The sequence below is a fragment of the Teleopsis dalmanni genome, chromosome 2 (genome assembly GCF_002237135.1).
Source record: "Teleopsis dalmanni isolate 2A chromosome 2, ASM223713v2, whole genome shotgun sequence".
NCBI classification, from domain to species: Eukaryota; Metazoa; Arthropoda; class Insecta; order Diptera; family Diopsidae; genus Teleopsis; species Teleopsis dalmanni.
The window spans coordinates 151,182,832-151,208,475 of NC_051847.1; the positions used below are offsets into that span (position 1 = coordinate 151,182,832).

The 25,644-nt window shown below is 30.2% G+C and overlaps 2 protein-coding genes across 7 annotated transcripts in view; both read left to right on the top strand.

Moving 5' to 3' along the window:
• The window catches only part of LOC119679305 (mpv17-like protein), a 479,294-nt gene extending 456,245 nt beyond the window's left edge, over positions 1-23,049 (top strand). For 4 of the 5 annotated variants that reach the window (XM_038091573.1, XM_038091572.1, XM_038091577.1 and 1 more), the window contains exons 2-4: positions 18,004-18,217; positions 18,395-18,602; positions 22,597-23,049. In XM_038091573.1, the coding sequence (XP_037947501.1) occupies positions 18,066-18,217; positions 18,395-18,602; positions 22,597-22,815 (579 nt within the window). In that variant the 5' untranslated portion in view covers positions 18,004-18,065 and the 3' untranslated portion in view covers positions 22,816-23,049. Of the gene's footprint in view, positions 1-12,029; positions 12,041-14,022; positions 14,028-18,003; positions 18,218-18,394; positions 18,603-22,596 lie in introns of those variants that run through there. The other variant, XM_038091574.1, reaches the window with a different exon arrangement.
• A 1,131-nt stretch (positions 23,050-24,180) lies between these two features.
• On the top strand, positions 24,181-25,169 carry LOC119683647. 2 transcript variants are annotated; one of them, XM_038097441.1, is made up of 2 exons: positions 24,181-24,735; positions 24,821-25,169. In XM_038097441.1, the coding sequence occupies exons 1-2, from the start codon at positions 24,398-24,400 to the stop codon at positions 24,822-24,824; spliced, it is 342 nt and encodes a 113-aa protein (XP_037953369.1). In that variant the 5' UTR covers positions 24,181-24,397; the 3' UTR covers positions 24,825-25,169. The 2 variants fall into 2 exon arrangements, with proteins under 2 accessions (XP_037953369.1, XP_037953368.1); XM_038097440.1 differs by having other exon boundaries at positions 24,181-24,731.
• The last annotated feature ends 475 nt before the right edge of the window (positions 25,170-25,644 follow it).

Here is a 25,644-nt window from a genome sequence, read left to right on the forward strand (position 1 = left end):
GAGAATTTCGGGATATATAAGAATATGGTAATGGTTAATGGGTTAGGGTAAGGCTTTTATGCACGACGACCAGCTTGATCTATTGTGAACCCCTTTGTATTTACGCATTTAGTAACTCGAGGAATTGAACCAGTTAGTTCGAAGCTGGTATATCCTTTGTGTATAAGGATATACAAAATATACAAGATAAGTGCAAAAAATAAAATGATATTTAATTGAATCAAAAATAATAATATAATTGAGAAACAAATATTAACATTTCACCAAAGTTTTGTCTTATGAATTGTATTTATACTTGTGTTTACTAATATGTATTTTAAATATGTTTATATTAATGTCATTAATTTGTATTTATAAAACAAAAATAAAGACATTTAAAAATTTGAATATAAATTTTTGTTAGTTGTAAATACAGCCCCCGGGGATATAGGAATATTTGTTTTAACGCATGTATTCACAAGTGTTATTTTTATAAAATTCACATTTGTTGACAAACAGAAAAAACAATTATTATTCATAATAATATTAATTAAAACAGATATTTTGAAATTTATTTAGTAATTATACTAAAACTGGGAAATTTAAGTGGTATTAACAAAAATTGTAAATTTTTTGTCGTGGCTTTGGGAATACCACCGCAAAGCATTCCTTTTACGAATGTAGGTATCAGTGAGTGTTATACTGGTACTTCCATGCCTAATCCATATACGTACCTTATATAAAATATGTATCTATAGATATTAAGAGTATTTAAATAAATGCCAACTAATTACTCCCGCATATCAAACAAACCACAAATAAATTTCAGTGAATTTAACTATAAAACTTTTGTGACAGTTCGAAATTTTTGTTAAATTTATTTATACAAGTGAAAATTAAAAACCGATAAAAACCGATAAAAAACAAAAAAAAAAAAAAGATATTTATTTGTGCTTATGAAATATTAAAATGGTGACACAACAATTGTACTGACATCAATTCGCTGGCATTAAAATTAGTAATACCGCGTAGGCGATATTTGGCTTAGTACAAGTGCAGGTGGGGCCCATAATTAACATTTAAAACCACGTTGTAATTATAATTATCAATAAAACCGAGGAAGGTATTAAAACTTAATTTATTTCTCCATAAAAAGCGCATTACTCAACATTGAACTTAAACAGAATACGCCATGCGCTGCTGAAGAAAACTTTCCATTGAAACAACTTATTTATTTTAAATGAAGCCATAAAATTTTTTGCAGTGTACTTGTGCCAAATAAGACTAAAATGTAATTAAAGGCAAACAAATGAATTCACTAAATGCAAATAGTGAATCTTTTAAACATACGAATTACATAAAAAAATTGGGGGAAATGACGAAAAAATTCATTAAGGAAAATAAAATAAAAATAAAATAAAACTTAAAAATAAAAATAAAAATAAAAAATAAACGAAATCAGCAACGTGCAGGGCAGCAAACATTCTGTTAAATGCAAATGTTTGCGAATTTATTTGGTTACGATTTAAAGAATTCGTGCACTTTCATGGCAAAAAAAACACTAAAAAATAAAACCTAAAAAAATTGGAAAAGAGAATTATATGAGAACGAAAAAAAAAAAAACATTTTTGCCTGAATTTCACAAACGACATTTGTTTCGACTGTTTTACTAAAGCACGTTTGGTGGTACGGTTTTAGGCAATCTTCTGAATTTTGTATCACAGCTCAGACAGATAAGAGATTTAGCCATTCTCTTGGTGGTGATAAAGTACCACAAATTACGTATTTTACTTCGTTCTTTAAACTGTTTGAATTTTTGAATAATATACATAATATTACTTTAAGAAAATATTTTCATAAATAGATAGAATGGAAGAGGAAGTAAAACATTATACCTATCTTATGGTTTGAGATTCTTTAAGTCGAGACTTTTTCTAGGTATTAATTATTACAAAGGAATTTTCCTAATGTGCTAAAAACAGTATAGGTTTGGTTAAGCCGATCTGGCTAATTGTGAGACCAGCATAGACCTAATAGTACTAGATATGATTTGATCTTTACTTATAAAAGATTTGGTAGTAGACATTCTTGCGAAATTGGGGATAGCTTAATGTTCTATCTCTAAAATAAGGTTATATTTTAAACAATTTTTTCTGAAATCAGACCGTAGTGGAATTTTAACTGAGACCCGGTATCCCGTAGTTCCCGTATAATGTCTGGTAGTCTCCAGACATTATAAGTACCTGTGTAGGTTATTGGTATTGTTTTTGTTGTTGACCAATGAGATTGGCTTGTATGAACGCTATTAAGGGTAGTAAGCGGAACTTGTTCGTTGTAGTTGATAAGTGGCTCCGGGATGTAGACCCATCCTCCTTTGGAATCAGATAGGTAGCTAGATAGTGATTGCCGGATAAATCCCTACACAGACTTGATAATCCCGTAACTATATCAAATGAGAGTTATTAAACAGAATAAGTGACAGCACACATTGCATTAACTGTGTGTGTCACAGTTAATTTCACAAAATAGGTCACTCTGATATTAAAGAGGATATTTAGTCGCTTAAAAGATTACTTCAAAGAATTTTATTCGAGGTTGCAAGAGAGCCAGATAGAAACAAAAAAATACTCAAGAATTTTCTTAGTGCCTACTTTTTTGTATTTCCTGCAATTGTCACTGCTGCTACTATATGGTTGCCTTGCAACTATATCAACAGTTCTATCGACTGAACAACTATACAAAATCAGCATGTGTCTTTTGAATTTTCTGTATATATCGTCTAGAGAAATAAGTACTTCCCGTATGTGGTCCTCTACAAGGTTAGCGCCAATTTCAGTAATATTATCAACCATTTCAATTTCCGTTTATGCTTTTATAGTCAAAAGCCAAATATGCAGACCGAGCACGTCTATGGGCCAATATATCTTTTGTGCTCTGGCACTGCTAATATGCAAACGCGCAATAAAAAGATATTGTGTTTATGAACGCTTAACTGTCTATTAAGAAGTTACTGTACATTTGGTTGTATTCTTTAAGTAAACAAGTACTGCTGTTTTACTAACAGCACTTTAGGCTTCTTCCTATAGTGCGTTACATACAATATAAATTAAAGTCAATTATTTTAATTGAAAATAAAATCAAATACTCAGAACAATAAACTGGAATTGCACATATTAATATGTGTGAAATGGATAAACAAATTTTAATTATTCATCTTATCGCAATCTTAACAACTTTTTTACGTCAAACCTAGAAAGTGTTCAAGATCCCTACTGTTCTTTATTAAAAAATTTTGTTCTTACCTTAAGAATAATGTCCTCTTACTGTTTCTTCAATAACAAATTTGAGCAGAATTTAATCTAAACCCAAAAAACATTTAACAGGTAGATAATACAATATAAATCGAAATGAATCACCATTCCTAGCATTTGGCACCAGCATTTGTGATAAAATAAGAACATGTTGATGCATTTTTATTTCAGTTTTTTGCAACTCCTCTCCAAATCAACTGTCTTGTTAAACTAAGTTAATCACTTAATTAAGAATAAATGCATTAAAAAGTAATTCTTATGGAGATGGAATGATAAACACATTAATTTCAACAGCTATGTCGCTAGGATGTCGCTATCGCTGCACTTTAAATAAACCAAACGAACCTGCTAAATAAGGGTGATCGTTTATCAACCTAAGATATTATGAGACTAAACAGACTAAAAAATTGAACTCGTTATTTTACAACAGCGGATGTAAAACCTATACAGGTGCACATATAAAACCATATAATTATATCCATTACACTTAATTATGAAGAAGAAAGAAGGATAATTTTGGAACATGTACTTCACTCTGGGAGAAATGGTAAAACAAATAAGATGTTAAGTAGGGCAATATGACTAAAGTTTATCGTATTCGAAAATGGTGAATAATCTTGTCACTTGATTAATCCATAATTAGGTAGTCTGTGTCTAGTAAATGTAAGAATACAAAATAGTCGTTCCATGTTTCTTTAATTATCCAGCTATACATTCTGAAGTTCTAATCTTTTTGAGTCAATATTTGTATAAAAATACGTATAGCCAAAACTAAATACTGTTTCTCTGTTAAAATTAATAAAGTAAATGTTTAACTTTACGTTTAATTTAAAAAAAAATTTATTTTTCTAGTAAAAAACATGTGCTGTGAACTAGCAGAAATACGTGACTTTAAAGATATTGCCCATTTTATTAAGACGACACAGGATATTTATGTCCTAAAGGTCTATAAGTTGAAATACCTTATAATCTCTTCTGTAAGGTCAACATCTCTAACGTCTCCTAATATTTTTCGTCTAACATTATCACAGTTAAAATATTTCCATCAGATAATATGTGACACAATATGTGACTTCACATGTCTATAAGGAATACTAACTTCACAGAACCAATCTTCATTACAAAGTGTATTGTCTATCTGTGGAATCGCTTTCTACAGATAGGCAATTCTTAGATATATCATTCATTTCTAAGTACAAAATTTTTAAGAATATGCCATCTGATTAGCTTAGCTTATTAGGGTCTATTAGTCCATAGTCACTGTGATTTAAAGTCATTAGCAAATCTAATTCATACTGTTTTCTGTCAAGAATTTTGTAAAACACATCTCCGGCTAAATAAAGTATGATAAAGTGGCAATAAAAAAAGAGGTTTGTAAAAACAATTATTCACTGTTTTTGACAAGAAAGAATTTATCTGTCTTCGACGCTCATCTGTTTGTTTTATTATTTAATATGCACAAGTAATCCAACACTTATTATAGTTTACACCTGTTGGATCCATTTAATCTATAACTATTTATTAGTTTTAGGGAACTAATGCTATTGATTAATGATAATTAATTTTTACCGAAAACAACAAGATTTTTCTCCAATCCGTTAGTAATGTGATACCAGCTCTATAAACTTCAGGGTCGTGTATAACTCGGCATAAAATTTATAGTCCTGCGTTTTCAAAAGTATTTAGTGCCTACTATTCACTGTCTCAAGTACTTAGAAAAACATACTAACCTTAAAATCATTAACAATTTAAAATTGATTCGTTGAAATATGTATTCTGAGATCTAAAGTACCATAAAGGTTTCCAAGTATTTTGGAAGTACGTCTATCTATCGGTATATGCTAAAGAAGTTGTCAACAGATGTTTTCTTTTGTCTTGTAATACTGATACCAACATTAATTGCTTACTTTAACATATAGATGAGTTTTAATTTATACTGCATAAATAATATAAATAAAAAAAGATTAATTAAAGCATATAAAGCAGCTCTGATAAGTAGCGGACAAGTATAGCAGTTTGAAACGGTTGATACATAACCCAGCTGCATTCTAATTTATGGGTATATTGCAGCTATGAAAACCTGTAGAGATTTGTTAGGGAATAGTTCACACGTGTATACCTTATAATTTTTTTTAAAGTAATTGCATTCAGACCAATCCAGAGACGGCATAAATTAACTTCTTTTAGTAGAAATTGAGTATTGCAATTCTATACTGACTTTCATAGAAACGGACAAATAATATTACAGAATATACGTGAAAGTGTAAGAGAAAATCTCAAAACCTATGCATCAAAGCAAAGAATTTTCTGATTTCTTACTATTTTCTGAAGTGTCAAAAAAATAGCCTTGCTCGACATTTAAGTTTCTAAATAATGATATGTTAATCAATGGTTAAGAGGTAAATGGTGTCCAACACCATTTACATATGTCTAGCGTTGGATAACCTCAAATATGGAATCGGCACAGTAGTCATACGTTATGATTTCATTCTAAAGAACTAACCTATTAAAAGAATGTTGTTTACAGAGTAAAGATATAATTATTTTATTCACATTATTACTTGTGCATTTTAAAAGATTTTTTTTAGCCTTTGTAGTCGCATCGCTTATAAATGCTGTTGCCATATATAGGTAGCTCTCTGTAGTAAAGTCAATAAATTACAATTTATATAAACAAATTGTAATTATTCAATAGCAAATTACCGCCGATCTGCGCCGATTTTCGTGCCATTGACGCGGCTAATTCGAGCGCTTGTCAAACATTTTTCATTGTATCGTTAAAATGAAAAGTAAAAATCATTGTATTTATATTTTTTTAGCGATAAATGTATTTATACAAAACATATAAGACAATTTCGTTATTTAAACAACTTTCTTTCATTTCGCAATTATTTATTGCATTCAACTGCTTCCAATACGCCGCACACAAAAGCTCCCAATAAATCAAACAAAAAATTTCAAAATTTTAAATCAATACAAAAAAAAGTCACAAAGAGCTAAATTTGCAATGTTAAAAATTGCAAAATATAAATAAATTACTTCCATATTTCAACAGAAGAAACCAATGTAAATAAATAAATAAAAATGTGCTAAATTATTGTATTATTTATTTTGAAAGTGAAATAACGCAAGCCAACAAAAGACAAGAATTTAAATGAGGGCTTGATTTATAGGTAAAAAATCTCGAGTAGGTGTGCATTTAAATAAAATCTCTTAGTAAACATTTGTGGTCAACCATTTTTATCTGTTATATATAAATTAAATAAAAAATTGATATATCAAAATCTGGGTTAAAATTCTTGAAAACGTAAGGCATTAAATTAATGGATAGAAATTTAAAACAGCAGAAAAACTGAGTTGAGATATATTATACGATTGGATGAATAGTTCTAAACAAATGGATGAAAAAAATTTATATACAAATATTTTACAAAAGATTTTCATCATCATCAACTGTGGTATCAACTTTCCATAAACCTATTTTTAGTGTGGAAATTAAATATAGAACAATTGTTTACTGATAAAAGGAATTAAGTCGAAATGAGGTCTAAATTTTCTATTGTTTTTTTTACAAATTCGGTGTGGGTTCCTGAATAATAATTTCAAACTTTTTAGCCAATCATTGCTAATTTAGTAGACAAACTTAATGACTGTACCAAGCGCTACTTGGTCCTGTACTCTCATTTCATTAAGACGACGCAGGATATTTATACGCTTTAAGCCTTTGAGTCAAAGAGCCTTTTAACCTCTTTTGTGATATGATAAAATCTTTTAAAGTGAAAATCTCTGGCGCCTCCTAGTATTTACCATCTAACATTATCACAATTTGAATATTTCCATCAGGCAATTTTGTCATAATTTGAGAGTTCACATATCTAAAGAGAATGCTAACCTTATAAAACCACTATTCATTACAAAGTGTCTATCTGTCTAACTGTCTATCTGTGGAAACGCTTTTAAACAACTGAATATACTCTTACGTCCTATTTGCTTTTATTGTTTTTATAAAACTATCCCAACATTTATATTTAGACAACGACCAGCACAAATACATAGACAATTATATACATAGACATTATTAGTTGTATCATTCATTTCTAAGTATAGAACTGTTGAGAATTTCATATGACCAATTTAGTCTATTAGTCTATAGCCATTGTGACATAAAGTTAACAAATCTAATTCATACTGTTTTCAGTCAAGAATTTGTTTTAAGAGATCTCCGATTAAATAGAATGAAGGCCTCCATTAATTTTGAGAAGGAACAATTTATCTGTTTTCGATATTCATCTGTTTGTTTTGTTTAATATGCATAAGTTATCTATAATTTATTTTTTAGTACCAAGAGCTACTTGGTCTTAAAGTCGTAAGAGCTTTATAAGTGCTAGCCATTAGTAAAAAAGCAGGAAAACTCAAGAAATTGCTACAATATTTAACAAATTTACGTTTGTGAAGTTATGGAAAGTATCCTTATAATATAAAGACTAAATAAATAATAATTATGAGAGAAAAAATGTATCAATATTTGTAATCGATTAATAATTATTAACACTTTTCATACTGCAAAAAGGGACCACTACATAAACCAACAGTAAGGGTAAGAAAGTAATGGTAATTAAATTTCTAACTTTTACAGGGCAACACAATGAGCCAAAGGTCTTAAGGGATTCCCCAGGCTCGCTGGTATAACCTTTTCTAAGGTTAATAAATAGTTTTAATAACGTATTATGTTGAATAGATCTGTTCCCATATGAAATTTTTTTTATTACTGCAGCTACTGTAAAAATCTAAAAAATAACTGAATGCCACAAGGGTTAGAGTATATATACAGATTTTCTTTTACTGAAAGAAAAAAAATTGCTGGCAAATATGAGCTGTTTAAACTGATGCCTTGGTAGATACAACAAATTCAAGATGACAAATTAATGATATTCATGTGATTTTTTCCCACAATAGTTAATAGTTTTATGATTGATGTAATATTGAAATATTAATAAATTAATTAATTATTAAAATTCAAAGACTACAACTGCAGCTACAATCCGATTATATTCAGTATTTTTGTAAGAATGAAAGGAAGACAGTTCTCTAAGTTACTAAAGTCATTTTATGGTATGAATATCGTTGCTCGATTAAAATTATTATGCGTTTCATAAAATAATACATTTTAACTATAAACAGTGAATCCTTCTGCCAATTCTTATCAGAATTTGTAACAAAAAATACTTTTATTTAGTAAAAAGTAAAATAGCTCATATGATAACTAAGAAGACCAGTTACTTCCATAAAATCCGGTACATAATTTGTTAAATGTGTGCATAAATAGACACAGAAAAATCTTTTATTTGCACAAATGCCCATAAATCGTGTTTGCAATTAGCATATTTCTGCATTCCTCAGAGTTACTTAAGTACGGGCCCATTGTGAGAATACACAATTGTCTTTTATTTATACTTAGTTTCTTTAAGAAAAGATCTAATGGACTAATTATGCATTCAGGCATATCTAAAGTGTATTTGTAATGCACCTTAAGGGACTTCAATAGATATGAGTATGCAAAAAACCAAATGATATTGTAGAATTTATGGCAAATGCGTGCAATTCTCAAATGAAAGGTGCAACATATTTTGTATCTTGTAGTTATGTGTATTTACACTTTCCATGGTGCAATTGAGTTCCTTTTTTCAGTTATTTTATTTCCTGTTTGTTTACATTTGCATATTTAATTTTTTTATTTTTTGTGTATTTCGCCTTCTGCTCGTATTTAACAATGCATAAAAGTCTTAAACAAAATAAATGGTGTTCCATATATTTTCATACCCTAAAAAAAGTGGTATGCGTGCTCAAAAAGTGCCGCACTTTGCTGTTGTTGCATCAGACATCCACATAACAAACTTCCTTTTATCGATAATTTACCAACAGGAAAAAGGTAACATCAAAAACAGCATGTAAAATTGCACAGATACGCCTCCTGCTTATCTGCCATTCATCATTGCATTTTATTTTCAATTTTTGCAAAATTATTGCAAAGCAGATGAACTGCATTTAAACATGCGTATGAGATCAAATATGAGACGATATATTATCATTCTAAACAACTCAGAAGATTTGAAGAAAGAAATCACTCATATCCTTCTTAGAAAATCATTTAAGAAGAGAAAGTGACAGACAATGCTGTGAAGTTAACCCAAAAAATAACCTTGCAATAATCAGAATGGATTTGAAACTAAAATTTAAGATAAAGGTCATTACAATCACTTAGAAATTGATATTGTACTTTAATAATCAAATAATTAATAAGAAATAACAATCGCTTTCTTATCGCTTTCAAATCGCTTTTTATATTAAAAAACTTACAAAAAATAAATTTCAACCTAGTAAACATTTTATGTAGATGTACTTCTCTTGTCAGATCTCCAGATTGATATTATCTAAACTAGAAACAAAGCGTATCAGCTAGCTGCTTCAACTAAGCCGTAACCTCCTCAGTACTACGATATCGGTGCCAATGGACCATTGCGTAATAGAAAAACTTGCTGTGAAACTGACTCTGCCTTATAATTACTTTTGTCAAGATTATGGCTCTGTGGGTGAGGAAGAAACTGTGGTCCACCACTATCAAAAGTGACATTCTGGAGGTCACATGAAGAATAACTTTTGTTAAAATATATATTGATATTCAGATGTCTGCGTTGATGAATCAGCACCTTTATTCTATTTTATCTGTGGACAGTTTTAAGTCACACTAAGAATAACTGAATACGGGGCTTTATAATACGATGGATCTGATGTCTTTGTAACTGCTTGTGTTTATCAAATTACGCTGTATTTTTAGGATGCTGAAAGTTGGATTATTGTGACTGTCAATTATATTGACTTTTGTTAAAAGGTGGTGTTATGAGTTTCATAGGCTGAGGGATGTATAGCCCTAAACCGACCGATAAAATACCTTTGGTTCTAAATTGTGCAGAAGCATGGACACAGTCGCAAAATAATAAACTAGTACTAGAAGTGCACTAAAGAAAATTTATTCGTAATATCTTATTATCCAAATTATATGTACCATAAATATTTTTATTTTAAAACCGTTTATAGAAATATGATAACCTCTAGATTTGAATTTTTAAAGTTCTAATGAAAATATTTATATTAATTTATAAATATTTTCCATGTAATCATGACATCGACAGCATAACTGGCACTATAACCTTCTGACGTCTCTCAAAAACATATATTAATATAATATAGACACTATATTATTCTCGAAGATCATTTGACATTCTTCGAGTCATACTTGAGTCACAAATATAATGGAACTATTTTCCATCCTTCTTTATTTACTTTTCAATGAAAACAATAATGTGTACACATAATGTGAAATATAGATACAAGTATTTTTAGTGAATTGAGGAAAGTGTTGAATAAGGTTCCAAACTTCACTTTATAGGATAATAAGGTCTTTAAAAATCACGGAATTAAAAATTATGTCTTTAAAAACTCGATGGCATGTTGAGTTTCGCTATTGATAATTATTACATATAAAAATATGAGAAAATTCTTTGGAGATTTATAGGTTTTGTGCTTTCTTTAAAGATTTATTTGGTGTCTACACCGGCTTGACTTTATTTTTATGTTCAGTGACTTTGTAGTCTCTACATGCTGGGACTATGAAGTCGCCTTTACCTTTATAGTATTTATTAAGTTTAAATACTATAACGGTAATATTTTAACTATGCGTAGATAATTATTTTATATATTCAATATAGCTTGGTATTTAAGATAAGATATATTATATATTATAAAGTCGTATTCCATCAGGAACATAAACTATTTACATAGAATCGCCAGATATTTCTGTTTAATGATAAATATCTTAATTCGTTAAATGATTTATTAGTTTCATGCCGGGTTGTTCTTCTCCAGGTAGTAAGAGGCCTGCCGAGTCTTCTATTGCCTTAAGGATTCCTTTGTAGGCCATCATGACAGACCTCTTCGTAAGGTTTTCTTAATGTGTGCCGGAGCCAGTTGTTTTTTGTCGTCAAAATTTGCATGTTGATGTTTTAACACAAGATAACTATAATATATATGTATATTTAATTTATAACTTTATTCTTTCTATAAGATTTAGTAGCAGATATATACAATATTTAAAATATAATTCACAAAGTCAATTTAATAACTTAAAGATGACTGAACATTTGTTACATTTTAAATTCAAATTTAAATTACTGAACCAGAAATTTGCAGAAGTGCCGTAAGTTTCCTGCCTCGATGGATTACATTTTGATTGCAATTTCTGGCCTACGCAGTACAGCACTCCAACAGCTGTTCCACAACTCATCAGCGCCAGTGGCTCAACGTGCCGATAAATTTTATTATTATTTCCTGTTAAATGTTTCCTTTAGTAGTTTTTGCGCCACTTTTTCGTGCACTTGAATTATTAAGCATTTTTCTTTTATTCCATATTTTGCGTTAATTTATTTCATGTTCATACTTAATTTAATTTCTTACCCAAACAGAATTTTCAGTTCAGGGATATGCCTAAACGAAAATATTTCAATTTCCTGTATGCACGAAATACTCAGTACATTTAGTACTTTGTGGTGATTTGTGTTGAATTGTATATCTGAGTCTGAGCACTAATAAGTACATACAATTCTATTCATATAAAATAAGCACTAATCTTATACCCCGCGTCTCTTATCTTTTCATTTATGGAGTATGAAAAATGAAATCCCACGCTTTTCAAAGTTAACCCCCCGAAAGCATTATAATTTTATGCCATCGGCGTAGTTATTTTTATTATTTCACAATTAAATTTTATTACAATATATATCTGCACTTGACTCTTTGTAGTACCTCAAAATACATTGCATTGATTTAACTAAAATATGTGTTTTTATTGATGTACAAGTATGTATCTGAAAACGTACACATGAAATTATATTTAATTTTGGTTTCTTTGAAATTCACCGCACATGCCGCTCTTGATAAAAACGAATACCATAGACGCCTGTTGTTTGGAGAGACATCAAAGTGTTCTATTGATCGTAACGCTTCCTCATATATATTGATTAAAATTTCATTATATGAGGTGTAAAATATTTTAAAAATCATTTACTAAAAGTAAGTAATGATAATAAATATATCAAATTTATTCATGTATACTACAGACATTCTTAAAAACAAGGCAAAGAAAATAGACGTAAGGGCAATTCACGATATTGATGCGTCTTTGCGAATGTGAAATAAATATCTGTTATAAAAACAAAAAGCATTGAAAACGCATTCTCCATACCTTTGTAATTGCAATACCAAAAGAGTATTAAGTTTACGAATCCAATATTTCATAATCTTTCTCTTATATTGGAGTTATGTTATTATCGTATCTGCATCCGTTTAACTATGCTGCCATCAAACTTTTCTCTGATGTGGCCAAGAAATTTTATACGTCGTGCTTTTACAAAATATATATATAAATAATAGAATAGATATTATTAATAGTGAGGTATTGCTATATAAAAAAATTTTGAGAGCGACTGGAAAAATGATGATATCACATGATACGAAAGTTCGATAGCAATAGCCTCGAAGCCAAAAAATGCACAATAATGTGAAGATGACTGAGTCAAATATTTTTATGATCACATCATATACTACCACTATTCAATTCTGATCATATGATTATGATCACATAATTATAATCATTATGTTGTCATACAATTGCGATTAGTTTATATTTTTGATTGTCAAAAAAAAATATTTACAATAATGCAAATATTGAAGTTATGCTTTCATGTCACAGAAATATATTTTTATGTACAACTTTTTAGTAATAAAACGTGCTGATTGGGTATTCGTGTACACTCTTCCACTTCTTGAAAAATAAATCATTTTGGTCTTCTAAGGAAAATATTTTAAATACATATTGTATGGAAAGGTGTAACTCGAACTCACTCTCTAATCCATCCGTAAAGACAACGACTCTTTTAGCGACAAAAGGTTCACACATTGATTGTTTAATTACCCGATCGGAGCTGTCGGCTCACACAGTTTGCACTCTAATATATGTACAATCCATTGCACAATCAGCAAGCAAAAAAAAAAAAAATAATAAAAGCAATACGAACTGAAAAAGTAAGTAGCAAGAACCTAGAAAGACAGCGGGGTATTTAGTAGTTCGTATATCCATGCATCGAAACGTTTGTTTGCAGAGTGGCTGAATGGCTGAATGCTTTTATTTTCCGAATATGTTGCCTGTCATTAAACTCAACGCAAAGGCTACCCGCTGCATAATGACATTTTCAATACACGTCAAAGCCATTTGTCACATAGTATCAATGAATGCCAGACCAATAACAAAAAAAATATCTTTAGTAAAAAATAAAATTACGATGGGTAAAAAGCAGAGCAAACAATACTATGTACTTTTGTTCGAACGTGCATACAATTCCGTTGAAATCTCAGAAAAAGTAGAGATATTTTTTTAACATGAAAAGACACTAAATCAACAATTACAAACATTTTTTAGTTAGACGAGTACAAAAGATTTAAATTGAATAAAACCCAACCAAACTCAGCCAAACCGAACTGAAATGAACTAAGTTGAGCTGAGCTGAATAGGGCTAAATAGGAAAAAATCCTGCTAGCAATGAAATCAAATCAAATCGAATCTAATGCCTTCAGTTGGAAAATAAAATAAATAATGAAAATTTTAAGCAATTAACGGTAGTTGTGGTACTCAAGTTCTACCCCTCTAGCAACACGAATGCCTTAACTTTAATAAAAAAAAGTAATTACTGAAAAAAAGTAAGCATGAACCTTGTATGAACTTCCGCAATTATTAACAATGCCATCAAATTATAGAAATTTTCTTTAAACTGTGCATGCTAGTCGACCGAACGACCCTTCTTTTAGTGACTGCACAAAATTAGTTACTAAATACAATCTACACAAAATTGTTAAAATTACACATAAAAATATTTTTTAAATAAATATCGTACAAAGGGTGCAGCCTTATAGATGGCTTTGTCTGCCACGGTTGCAACCTCTCAGATACTCACTCGCATACAAATAAATTATTTGGTACTCTTTTATCGGCTGATCAACAGACCGCCTGCTTGCTATCCGTGCACTCATGGACAAATGTTGCTTGATTGTTGTTATCGCTTCCCATCACATCAGTGTCGTCATCATATGGCACAATAAAACACGGCATGCCGCACTAGTACTCGCACCAACAACGTTGGCGGCAGCATTGACTTTATCATAGATTGGTTCCATCCGTGTCTGCTTGTGCATTCATGCCATTGTCTGTCCGTCTGCCGGTCCACCGGCCTGCCGGTCTCTACTCGTTGTGCAGTGCGTTGCTTGCGTTATATTGCGTTGATTAGTGCACACACACTTGCCACTTAACAAATAATTGCCATGTTGCACATTGCACGTTCCACATTGCAAGTTGCATTATGTAAAGTGCATTTTGCATGGTGTTGCTTTGTATTTTTATTTGACGTTGTTTGCATTGTTAATGACAGCCACAATAAAGTACTTCCAAATTATATTTTAGTTGCCTGCACTACATTTTTGTTATGGGAACTTCTATTCTTTGTATATTCTGGTATATAATATATTCTAGCATTTAATTATGTACCCAAATTGAATTTAAAATAATACTTTAAATTTAGAAAAAATTCAATTTAATTCTCCAATTCAATGTATTTGTACATACTTTTGTGGATAAAGGATGTAGGTATGCTGTTATATTTATCAATGATAAGGTTAACATTGGAGATCTTGCACGGCGGTATCGTCATTCAATAGTGTTCAATATTGTATTTAAATTTAAAAATACATGTATATGATTAATTCATATTTCGAAAATATTTTACTATTTCAAAATATAATAATAGGTTTTGACATAATATAATAATAGGCTAGTCGTTAATATTTAAAATGGCGCTTTAAACACGTGGCGAATTCTGTAAAATCGCATCACAGTAAACATCACAGAACACTAAATAGTTCAAGTGCAAAAACAATAGATGTAGAAACCCTAAATAACAGACTGCGCTCAAATCTTGCTCAAACAAAGAAAATCGTATGGAAGCAGGTCAGCAGTATCTGGCAATATCTGAACAGCAGCTAAACCAGAAAGTTTAAATTATAGACCAATTATGCATAAAATTATCCATCAGTGCATTAAATATCTTTTGATATCAAACACATTCTTCCACTTAAATTCATTCAGTGATTCAAAATTAATTTTTTCTGAGGAATTTTCAATCAAATTGTCAATATAAAAAAAAACAATCGGTCTTCATCTATGTTACCAACCACGAAAGCCAATCTGCAATTAAAATAAAATATGGAATGGTACTCACATTCGTTTCTAATGTTTGCTTTCAATAACGATGGAGATTCTTGTTGAAACATCTAACCTCTCTTTAACCAACTTTAAGAACACCTTCTAAAATTCTTTTCGTTCTATATATTCACTTTAACCTTGATACCATGATCAACACCATTATAGTGCGACAATGTACCGTGAAATAGTTTCCTTTGAGACTGAGTTTTTTCTCCTTGATTCAGGTTGACAACAATTAACCACCCATCTTCAATACACTTTCGTTTATTAAACAATCACCGCCTCTTTCTCATTTCCTTTACCTAACTACATCGCAACCCATGTATACGTATTTATAATTCTATTCATGTTATCTTTATAACTATGAAGATCTTCACGGATTTCTACAACAACAACAATGTACCGTTACGATCATAGAAATCATCACAAACAATGATAACTGACTTGTTATGACTAATTTAAAGATATTTCTGTTAGATTAAGCCAATTATTTTATTTATTTAGGAATTGCGAAAGTTCTTATGAGAACTGAAGATTTTCCATAGTTTGAAGCGTTCGTGGAAGTACTCTATCGAACTTAGTTTTTGTTTTAACATATTTGAATTATTGCTTATTTTGGATATTTGAACAAATTGAACAAATACTGATTCTATGATTCTTTTCGATATGATCAGCTGAGAAATTGTTTGTGTTCCACTACGGTGTGAATATTATTCACTTCGAACCGTAAACTTATGTGTTCATAAAAGAGATCCACCAATAGCTGTTATGAGCTATTAGAGGGATCCACCAATAGCTACTTGCGGTTGACTTCTATAACGACTACATTGACTTCTATAATGCGCAAAATTTTTTTTAATTATTATATTGGAGCTAGTTAAGTCAGTGCATCTGAGCACTTTTACTCTCTATTAACTGCGAGGTTTCCTCAAAACTCCTCTTATGCCTTGACTGGATTATTGTTTATTACTTCTTCAGACTAAGCCATAATTGACTTCAGGTCTGCATACCTTCCCCGAGGAGTAACTATTCTGAAATTCGATAACGCGGTTTTGGTAAGTCTGTCAGTTTTCGTAAATAATTTCAGGGCTCTATCCTCTATGTACCATGATACCTTGAAAAGCCTTCCCAGAGCCATTATTTTGAAAACTATAGCAGATTAAGATTTGTTGAGATTTAGTTGGGCCATTTTGCAACACTAAATAAGCCTAAGATATTTACATAGTCAACGGTAAACTATTAGTGCTGAAGATGTGATTCGAAGGACTATATGTAGAGATATGTGTATTCATTATTTATGCGACATTACATCACATTGTATGGTGAACGAAAATATAATCGAAGCAGCATTATATTTCAAAATATTTTGCCCTTCCGAGGTGAATTTTTGGCTTATGGTTTGGACAAAAGACATTATATATCTCAAAAAGCAATCAATTTTCAATTATTAATAATTTGTTTTTATTTTTATTTTTTATTGCTACAACTATTTACATTATAAACAACGGGTAGCTTGAATCTGATCAATACTATACACTACCTTACATTCTAATTTAATGCCATGTCAGCATTGACATTACTAATAATTAATTTAATTTTTAATTTAATAACAAAGAATATTTTTTAAATAAAGTTTTTGCACAGAAATGTTATAATTTAACATAAAAACACTCTTCTTGATTTTGTTCTCCGTTTTACTATAAAAAAAAATAGTAGCTGCATTGTGTTCTAAACAAAATAAACATTAGGCCACAAGTTCTTCAACATGCTTCGTTAAAGCACTAAAATGGTATAGTGTAAATATTATATATGGTATGCTGTAGAACTTGAAAAAATGGATGTATTCTATCAATTTTAATATTTTTTGCCATTAATATTTAATTTTCTTCCTCTGGTCCTTGTTTTTCCGGATTTTAATAATTGAGATTTTAGCAGAAATTCTTTTTTGTGTACTATAAAACTTTATTATTTCAAGTTTTTGCAGAAGATTACGTTATTAAGAGCTAATTTAGGGTAAATGATTTATGTATTTTAATAGGACTGTCACCACTTTTTTTTTGTTTTTAATCTCTGCTATATATACCATGTGAATGTATATGTTTCAATTTATAATTTAATGGATGGATGATACACATATTTTAATTAAATATTTTTGGAAGAGAAAAAAAAATATTTTTCTAATATTTTAAGCAGGGACCGAAAATAATAAATATTACAAAATATTTTAAGATCTTTATCCAGTATTACAAACCTTTAAGCCCTTTATCTAATATATAATTAGTTAAAATAAAGTAATCTCAAAATTTTCCTAGACTAACATCAAATTTAAATTGTTTTCTTTTTTTTTAGTTAAACAGTATTATAAGATACGAGTAGAAGATTTCTAGTTGAATTCCGGCAATAATAAGAAAATGATCCGCAACTTCATTAACTTCACACATAAGTACAAAATCGTGCGTGGCATGATATCGTATGGATTGCTGTGGCCTTGTGGTTGCCTAATCGAACAGACCATAATTGAAAAGCGAACATTCCGTAATTATGACTGGAAGAAATGTCTCAGGCAAGATTCGCAACATATGCACATATGTGACATACATTTGGCATTATTATCATCACTGGCATTTTAGCATAACATATTTATTGCATGCACAACATATCATCATCAACTCCATCGAATCACAAACATTTGCTTTATACTTGCTTTGTTGGCCAAATGTGTTAACTCTCTGTTCAACAGATTCAGTTTATTTGGTGCCTTATTTATGGGACCAACAATTTATGTATGGATACGTTTGGCCAGTGTGATGTGGCCACGCACCGATATCAAGTCGTCACTTTGCAAAGCTATTACCGAGCAGGCAGCATATGATCCATTCGCAATTAGTTCGTTCCTCTTCTGCACAACACTGATGGAGGACAGAACGTACAAAGAAGCTAAGCAGGAGGTATGTATGCATGATGAACGTTGCATGAGAAGAACTGCTTTATCGTTTATACACATATTAGTGTGAATACATTTACTTATGTTCGCATATACCTCACATACCTACATCTAGATTGAGTCCCGAGTTCATACATATCTTAAGTGTACAAATAACTACTCGCATATGTTGAATGTGCTTTAAGTGTGGTATTCTGTTTTGTTATTTGTCTGTCCGCCTGTCCAATTACGCTCTGCAGATGGCGACAAAACACTTGACGTGTCAACTTCAATTTGTGTGTGGCTGATTACATTGTTGGTATTGTTATTATTGTTTTAAGTGGAGTTGTTGATTCGAATTCAAGTATCTACGTTCTGGCACATAAATTCAAATACTTAACTCTGCAGTTTAAGTTTAAAATAATTATATATTTTTTTTAAACATACCTTTTTTAGCCTGAAAGTTAAAAAATATAGTCATGTTAGTTAAGTATGTAAATGTAAATGTCATTTTTATGTATTCAGTACCCTTATTGAATATGAATATGTATAACCTTAGTCTAGTAACTTTTTTTAAAATGGTGTATTCCACTAGAATTATTCTTTTATATATCTGTAATTAGTTAAATAAGAATAGCATGTTTTCTGAATATGAATGAAGCATTAAGAAACCAGACGTTACTTGAAAACTTAGTAATCGGTAAGGTGATAAAGAATGACTGACTCACTTTATTTCTCACTTGGTAAAGTTCTAAAATCGAACTAACAAAGCAGCTGACTTGGTGTTTTTCATTTTTTATCCTACATATAGAAAAAGCAAGAAAAACTGAAAAAGCTAAAATTAATTTTAATAAAATTTTCTTCTTTATTTAATTTTTTTTCATCTATCAATATTTTTTATTTACCATATTTATAAAAATTTTATATCAAATTTTGATTTATTGCAATACTTCTAAAGAGCAAACCTGATGCCATAATAATTTCTTAACGTTGTAATTTCACAATTTCTTTTAATTTGTATTTTCTTTAGATATCGCTGAGATTCATTTAAACTTGTTTTATGATTTTAAATTTAATATACAGTACATATTATCTATCAGTAAATTAAAGCAGTCAAAATAACAATTGCAATTCATAGAGCACCCAAGTATTCTTTCATAGAATATAAGAGATAATTTGTTTTTTTCTTGATATACCATACCATTCCTTGATATACCAATTCGATTTTTTAACCTGTCACCAAAATCTTTATTTTTTCGAAGACTATATATTGACGAGACAATAGCCTTGTCATTTCTCAAGATTTTATACACTCTTAGCTAAACTTTCAACACCTTGTAAACCCTAAAAAGAAAAATTCGGTAAATAAGGATATGATGGATGAATTTGGAATGCATTTTCTCATGTTTATCTTTCATACCTCCCAAAATTATCTCTTGCACTAGTGTGAAAAATATTTTTTCTCTAATTGCTAAGTGAATATACGTCATTCAATCATCATGACAAAAAAAAATCCGTCATTAAAATACGTCTAGATGGTAGTATGTTCCAAATATTGTCTAATTATTTTTTTAAAGTTGTTATTTAGCAATATGCTACCACTATCCCAATAACTACTTCAGTTATGACACTCCCGACTGACAACATAACTCCTGTTTACTTTCGGATTCTTGAATTTCTCTATTTTATATTTTTAATTATTATTTCTCCCACACCATAAAGGCTAGATTTACCTTTTTTAAAAAGTATGCATTTTCATTTTGCTTGAAATATTCTTGAAAATATGAAATATTAACAAGGTGCATAAATGAGCCACTATAGTCTGAAAAACATTTCCATGTCTAAATCTTCCTGCTATATTTTTCAAATGTAGCCAAAGAAACGTCCGTAGTTCCGTTTTCAGATAGACTTGAAGTCGTCCAATAAAAAAATCATTAAAAATAATTTAGTGAAAGTAGTTGATATTTTTAGATTGGTATTAAGAATACATTGTGTATCAAGAATTTGTTACGGTGAAGTTTTTGTTGTATGCTTGATTACAGCACCCTATGGGTGCTCTACATACAAACTATTAGTTCTATTAGATATTCTTATATTACCACTGAATTTTGTCCATCGGTTTTGATATTATTAAGAAAAGTTCGCTTAATTAACTACGCAGAATAAATGTCGAAGTAGCAAACTCCAAAAAAAAAAATCGGATATTAAGTACTTAAAATGGATCCACCGGCTTCAGAAATGTAAAGAAACTTATAAAAATTATATAGAAAAAATAAAAAATTATAAAGCTATGATAATAAAATTATTTTTGTAGTTCTTTGTAGCGCTTTAAGCAAACATTACTCAGTCTTTTCATTTTAGAAAATATGATTCTAATCTGAAAAACATGTATTGGCGATTTCGGTAACTTTGTGTTGAAGTTATTTGCAGTTTAAAGTCAAACTTAATTAGTTTAAATATATTAAGTCGTACTATAAATTAACTTTAAATTGCGATCTTACATATAAAATGATACAATGGACAAACACGAAATCGTCCAAAATTACAAGAGTGTTTATATGATCACATTTCTATACGTGCTATTTTGTGCTAGGTCTGTGCTAATATTTTGCAAAACTTTGGTAAAAAAACATTTTCGGTTTAAAATATGATTTAAAACTATTATACAAACGAAAATGCCTTTTTTTCTCAAGAGTCCGTCAAAACATAATACGTATACAAAGCATATGTTAAATCAATACCCCTATTACATATATTTTCCCTATATACCCCTATTATTTCAGCCTGAAATAACAATTCGATATTTGCTATGTCCGTCTGTCGATAAGACTGTGTATCTGTCTGTTAGTATACAAAGTAAATTCTTAATTTCTCACTAAGTTAATTCATATTTTACATAAGGAGTTTTTACGAATCTAAACTCATAATATCCACAAATCAACAAAATTCTAGTACTTTTACGAAATAACTGCGAGTAAATTATTCTATATGTTTCACATTATTACTTAGGTAATATGCACCTCCAAAAATACACTTTAAGAACAATTCTATTACATTTCTATTGAAATGTGAACTTGAAAAACTCAATAATATCAACATATTCAATAGTGGCGATTAAATTAAAACTTACGAATATATTAAGCTATTCTTTTTTTTAAATTAAACCCATTTTCGACAATTGCGGGTGACATCAAATCTGACGTCTTCGGCAATAATGACAAGGCAAGCCATGATATAGGCAACTACAGCAATTGTTAGATGAAGACATTTCTGAAAGCCACACAGGAATGTCTCAGAGTTGACGTACTGAATGCTGTTATATTTAAATGCATTGAGATCTCTCTTTAAATTGAATTACAATAAAAAATAAAACAAAAATATTAATCATAAATATATAGTTATAAATATATAACTACAGTGTTTCAAAATTTTTTTAATTTTTTTTTTGTTTTCATGTTTTTAAAACAAAGTATGAATTTAAGTATTGAAATAGTATGAAATGTATTAAAAATATCATTAACATGTTATCTTAAATGATGATTTAAGTTGACTCAAACTTCCTAAATTCATTCGTTAAAACTATTATTAGATATCTATGATAAATGTAATATTATTGGAGTAATAAAAAAAAGTTTAAAACTTCATTTAACAAGCTGTATTAATAGGCTGCTGTTTTGGTTGTTTTAATCCCTTTTGAAGAACTTGCATAAAAATAACTGGCATTTTATTGATCTATATGTGTCTGGACGTTGTCATTTGAAAAATTTACAGCTTAAGCTTATATTTTAAATTCTTGTTTTTAGTATACGAGTATGCCTGGCATTTAATTACGGAATACTGCATGCCGAGAAATTTTCTAATACGCACGTACATGAATACTTGTAATAATTCATGATTAATTACAATTTTCCTCCCAGTTCGACTAGTCAACCGTACACGTTGTTCTATTATAAATTCTCATTATTAACGTTAAATTATTGCATTGTTTTCTAAACGAAATTGTATTTTCTTGCCTACAGGTTAGCAATAAATTCTTCGACGCATACAAAGTTGGCGTAATTTATTGGCCATGTATGCAAACTGTAAATTTTGCATTCGTGCCACTACGGAATCAGGTCGTCTTTACATCATTCTTCAGTATGTGCTGGACAACGTTCCTAACATATATTAAATATATAGAAATACCGCATGTGGATCTGGATCATCACGCGGTCGATATACATTTTCTGGATCTCTAATCGATTACTGACACTCATAATGGAATTGAAAAATTGAATTCCACGAAATCATCCATAGCCATAATGTTCTCGTATGGAATGATGCATGAAGAAGAGATTAAGCTTCATAAAGTTGAAATTGTTGTGCATAATTAGCAGCGAGTGCTGTGAGCTGCAATTGTTTTGTAATTAAAAAATACGCAGACTAAATTTAACAAATAAATTCATTTATAATTACAAAAGTACAAAATATATTTTTGATATTTTTGATATTTTTTTATACGTGTACCACATGTAGACAATTAAAATGCTTCCTCATCAAACTGCCATTAATCACACCGGGCAGCCGCAACAATCATGTTAGAAACACGTTCATTTAATGGAATTGTCTAAAGGCAAAGCAAAGGAAAAGGCAAAGGCAAAGGCAAAGGCTAATGGTAGTGGTAGTGGGAGGCACTGACTATTCCCAACTATAGTCACTATGCTGGTAACTGGCAAGGGTGCTGTATGACTGGAGTTGGCTGTGCTGCGGCACACGAGCACCGCTGCTCCAGTATACACTGGAAAACTGTTGGCGTCAACTTTACTAATTTAATTATTATGTTTGCAACATTTGTGTTCGATTCTGATATCAGCAGCAATTTTATTTTTATATTATATGTTGTCGTAAATGTTGCTTTCATTATTGTTGTAGTTGCTGCTATTATTGCATTAATTTAACAATCATTAATTGAAGTTGATAAATGACTTGTGATTATTTTAATATAAATTTTATTGTTATATGCTCACAAAGCATATAAATTAACACATAAACGTATGCACACATAAAAATTTATATGTGTACACACTCGTAAATGGTTACTTTGCCTATTGTGCGCAATAAAACTCCTGCAAAACAATGGCATTTGGATGGAAACTGGGGTCACTACTCCTGGGAAGCCAACCCAAATGTCCAAATGTACAAAATCAAAATAAATTGTTTATTTTTTGTTGTTAGAATGAGTAAGCGTGTATAAAAAATATATCATAAACGCAACTAATTTTCCGTATTTAATAAATTGAAAAGTTCAATAAAGACGTCAAGAACGCACCATTATTCAACACAAAAAAAAATAGCACACAACTTTTTAAAGCATTTGATGATGTGTTAAAATTTTATTTTAATTTTGTTTAATTTTAATACAACATATATTTAATATATCTATATACATAAGAGAAAGTCGGGTTATTTAGACCAATTATAACTCAAGAACGGCTTTGATTTGTTGGAATCGTCTCCGCTCCGAATAGCAGAATGTTTCAAACTGTTGACAGTTCGACAGTTTGAGTGATATTGATTTCTTTTTAAATTTTTTTTTCAAATATTTCAAATATAATAAATTCAAATATAATAAATAAATATGAGCTGAAAGTATTGATATGTTTGTTTTGTGCTAGTGCCAGATTCATCATCATATTGAATTATTGCAACCTGTTGAAGATGCACAACATAAATTCTTGGAAATATACTTCATGGGCAATATGATGGAACAACTTGAACGGCGTCAAGAGATCAACACAGCAATGAAAATAACAATTCTTCAAGATCTGCAGCAACTACTTCATGAACATCATTGGTCAGGCATTGGTCAGGCTGTTCAAGACTGCGTTGGAGCGCATGCCACATGATAACTACAAAGTTGTGATCAGAGCGGATAAACGACCAGCAGAAACACATGAACGCAAATTTAACGCTCCAACAATAGATAAAGTTGCAATCCTGATCGTTGGAGAAAACTTGAACATACGCGATATTGTGCTTACACGTCGCGATACTGGGCAACTGCAACAAGTATGTGAAACACACCGTTCATATGACACGTTGCAATACCCACTGATGTTTTGGCAAGAAGATGATGGATATGACTTCAATATAAAAATGATAAACCCATTGAATGGTTTGTATGTATCAACATCATAGTTTTCAATTCAGAATACAGACGTGAGTCTCACTTCTAAGATACTAATTTTACTGTTTTTAAATCAGGTGAGGAAACTACCAAGAAAATTAGTTCGTGTAATCCAAAATGGAAAGAAATTGTTCAAATGCTGCTTTCTGGACAGACATCAAGTGATCGGCACGACATCACTGCACGTGTATTCAAGCACAAAATTCGATCGCTGATGAATCTAAAATTTAATATAACATTCATTGACTGTTACGCGGTACGAAGTTCGCGGGGTCACCTAGTATATTCATAAATTTAAATAAACAAAATTTCTAAGTCACGCAATGATTATTAGCGAAAGTGCTTTCTATGTATGTAGGTATATAGCAATAACTGACTATAAACCATTTCCGAATCTCATTCATAAAATTTTTATTAGAGCTCAGAAAATCACCATTTGATTCAAGCAGTAAGTATTGCATAAACTCCAAAGAGTGATGTTTAGGCAGTTAATATAAGATCGTACACATTCAGTTAAGAAAGCATTGGCAATCGGTCATTGATAGGAATTGTCGTAGTTCCCTTTGTCGTTAAGTTGGCAACATTATTCTTTTTAATTTCTTCCTTGTTGCTTTGAGCGGCACTTGTTACTTTATTTATATACAGTGCGACATATTAGTGTTTTGAAGGCTCTTTAGTCTCAGAATAGTAAAAAATTACGAACACACTCAACAAAATTTTATATAAGAACCAAATCCGAAAGAACTCAATAGCGCAATATAACAATTTAAAGTGTTTAAGTTACATATACTCCAAATATCAGAATGAGAAAATTAAATACTTTCTTACTTACTTATTAGGACTTTGTTCTTGCTTATACTCAAATTCGAACGGTACAGAGATATTTAGGACTTTACAGATA

Bases quoted from the DNA above. Each gene is read 5' to 3' on its own strand.
- LOC119683647 (XM_038097440.1), top strand. From the start codon at position 24,398: ATGAACATCATTGGTCAGGCATTGGTCAGGCTGTTCAAGACTGCGTTG. The intron at 24,732-24,820 runs GTTTGTATGTAT...TTTTTAAATCAG, and splicing joins AATGATAAACCCATTGAATG to GTGAGGAAACTACCAAGAAA.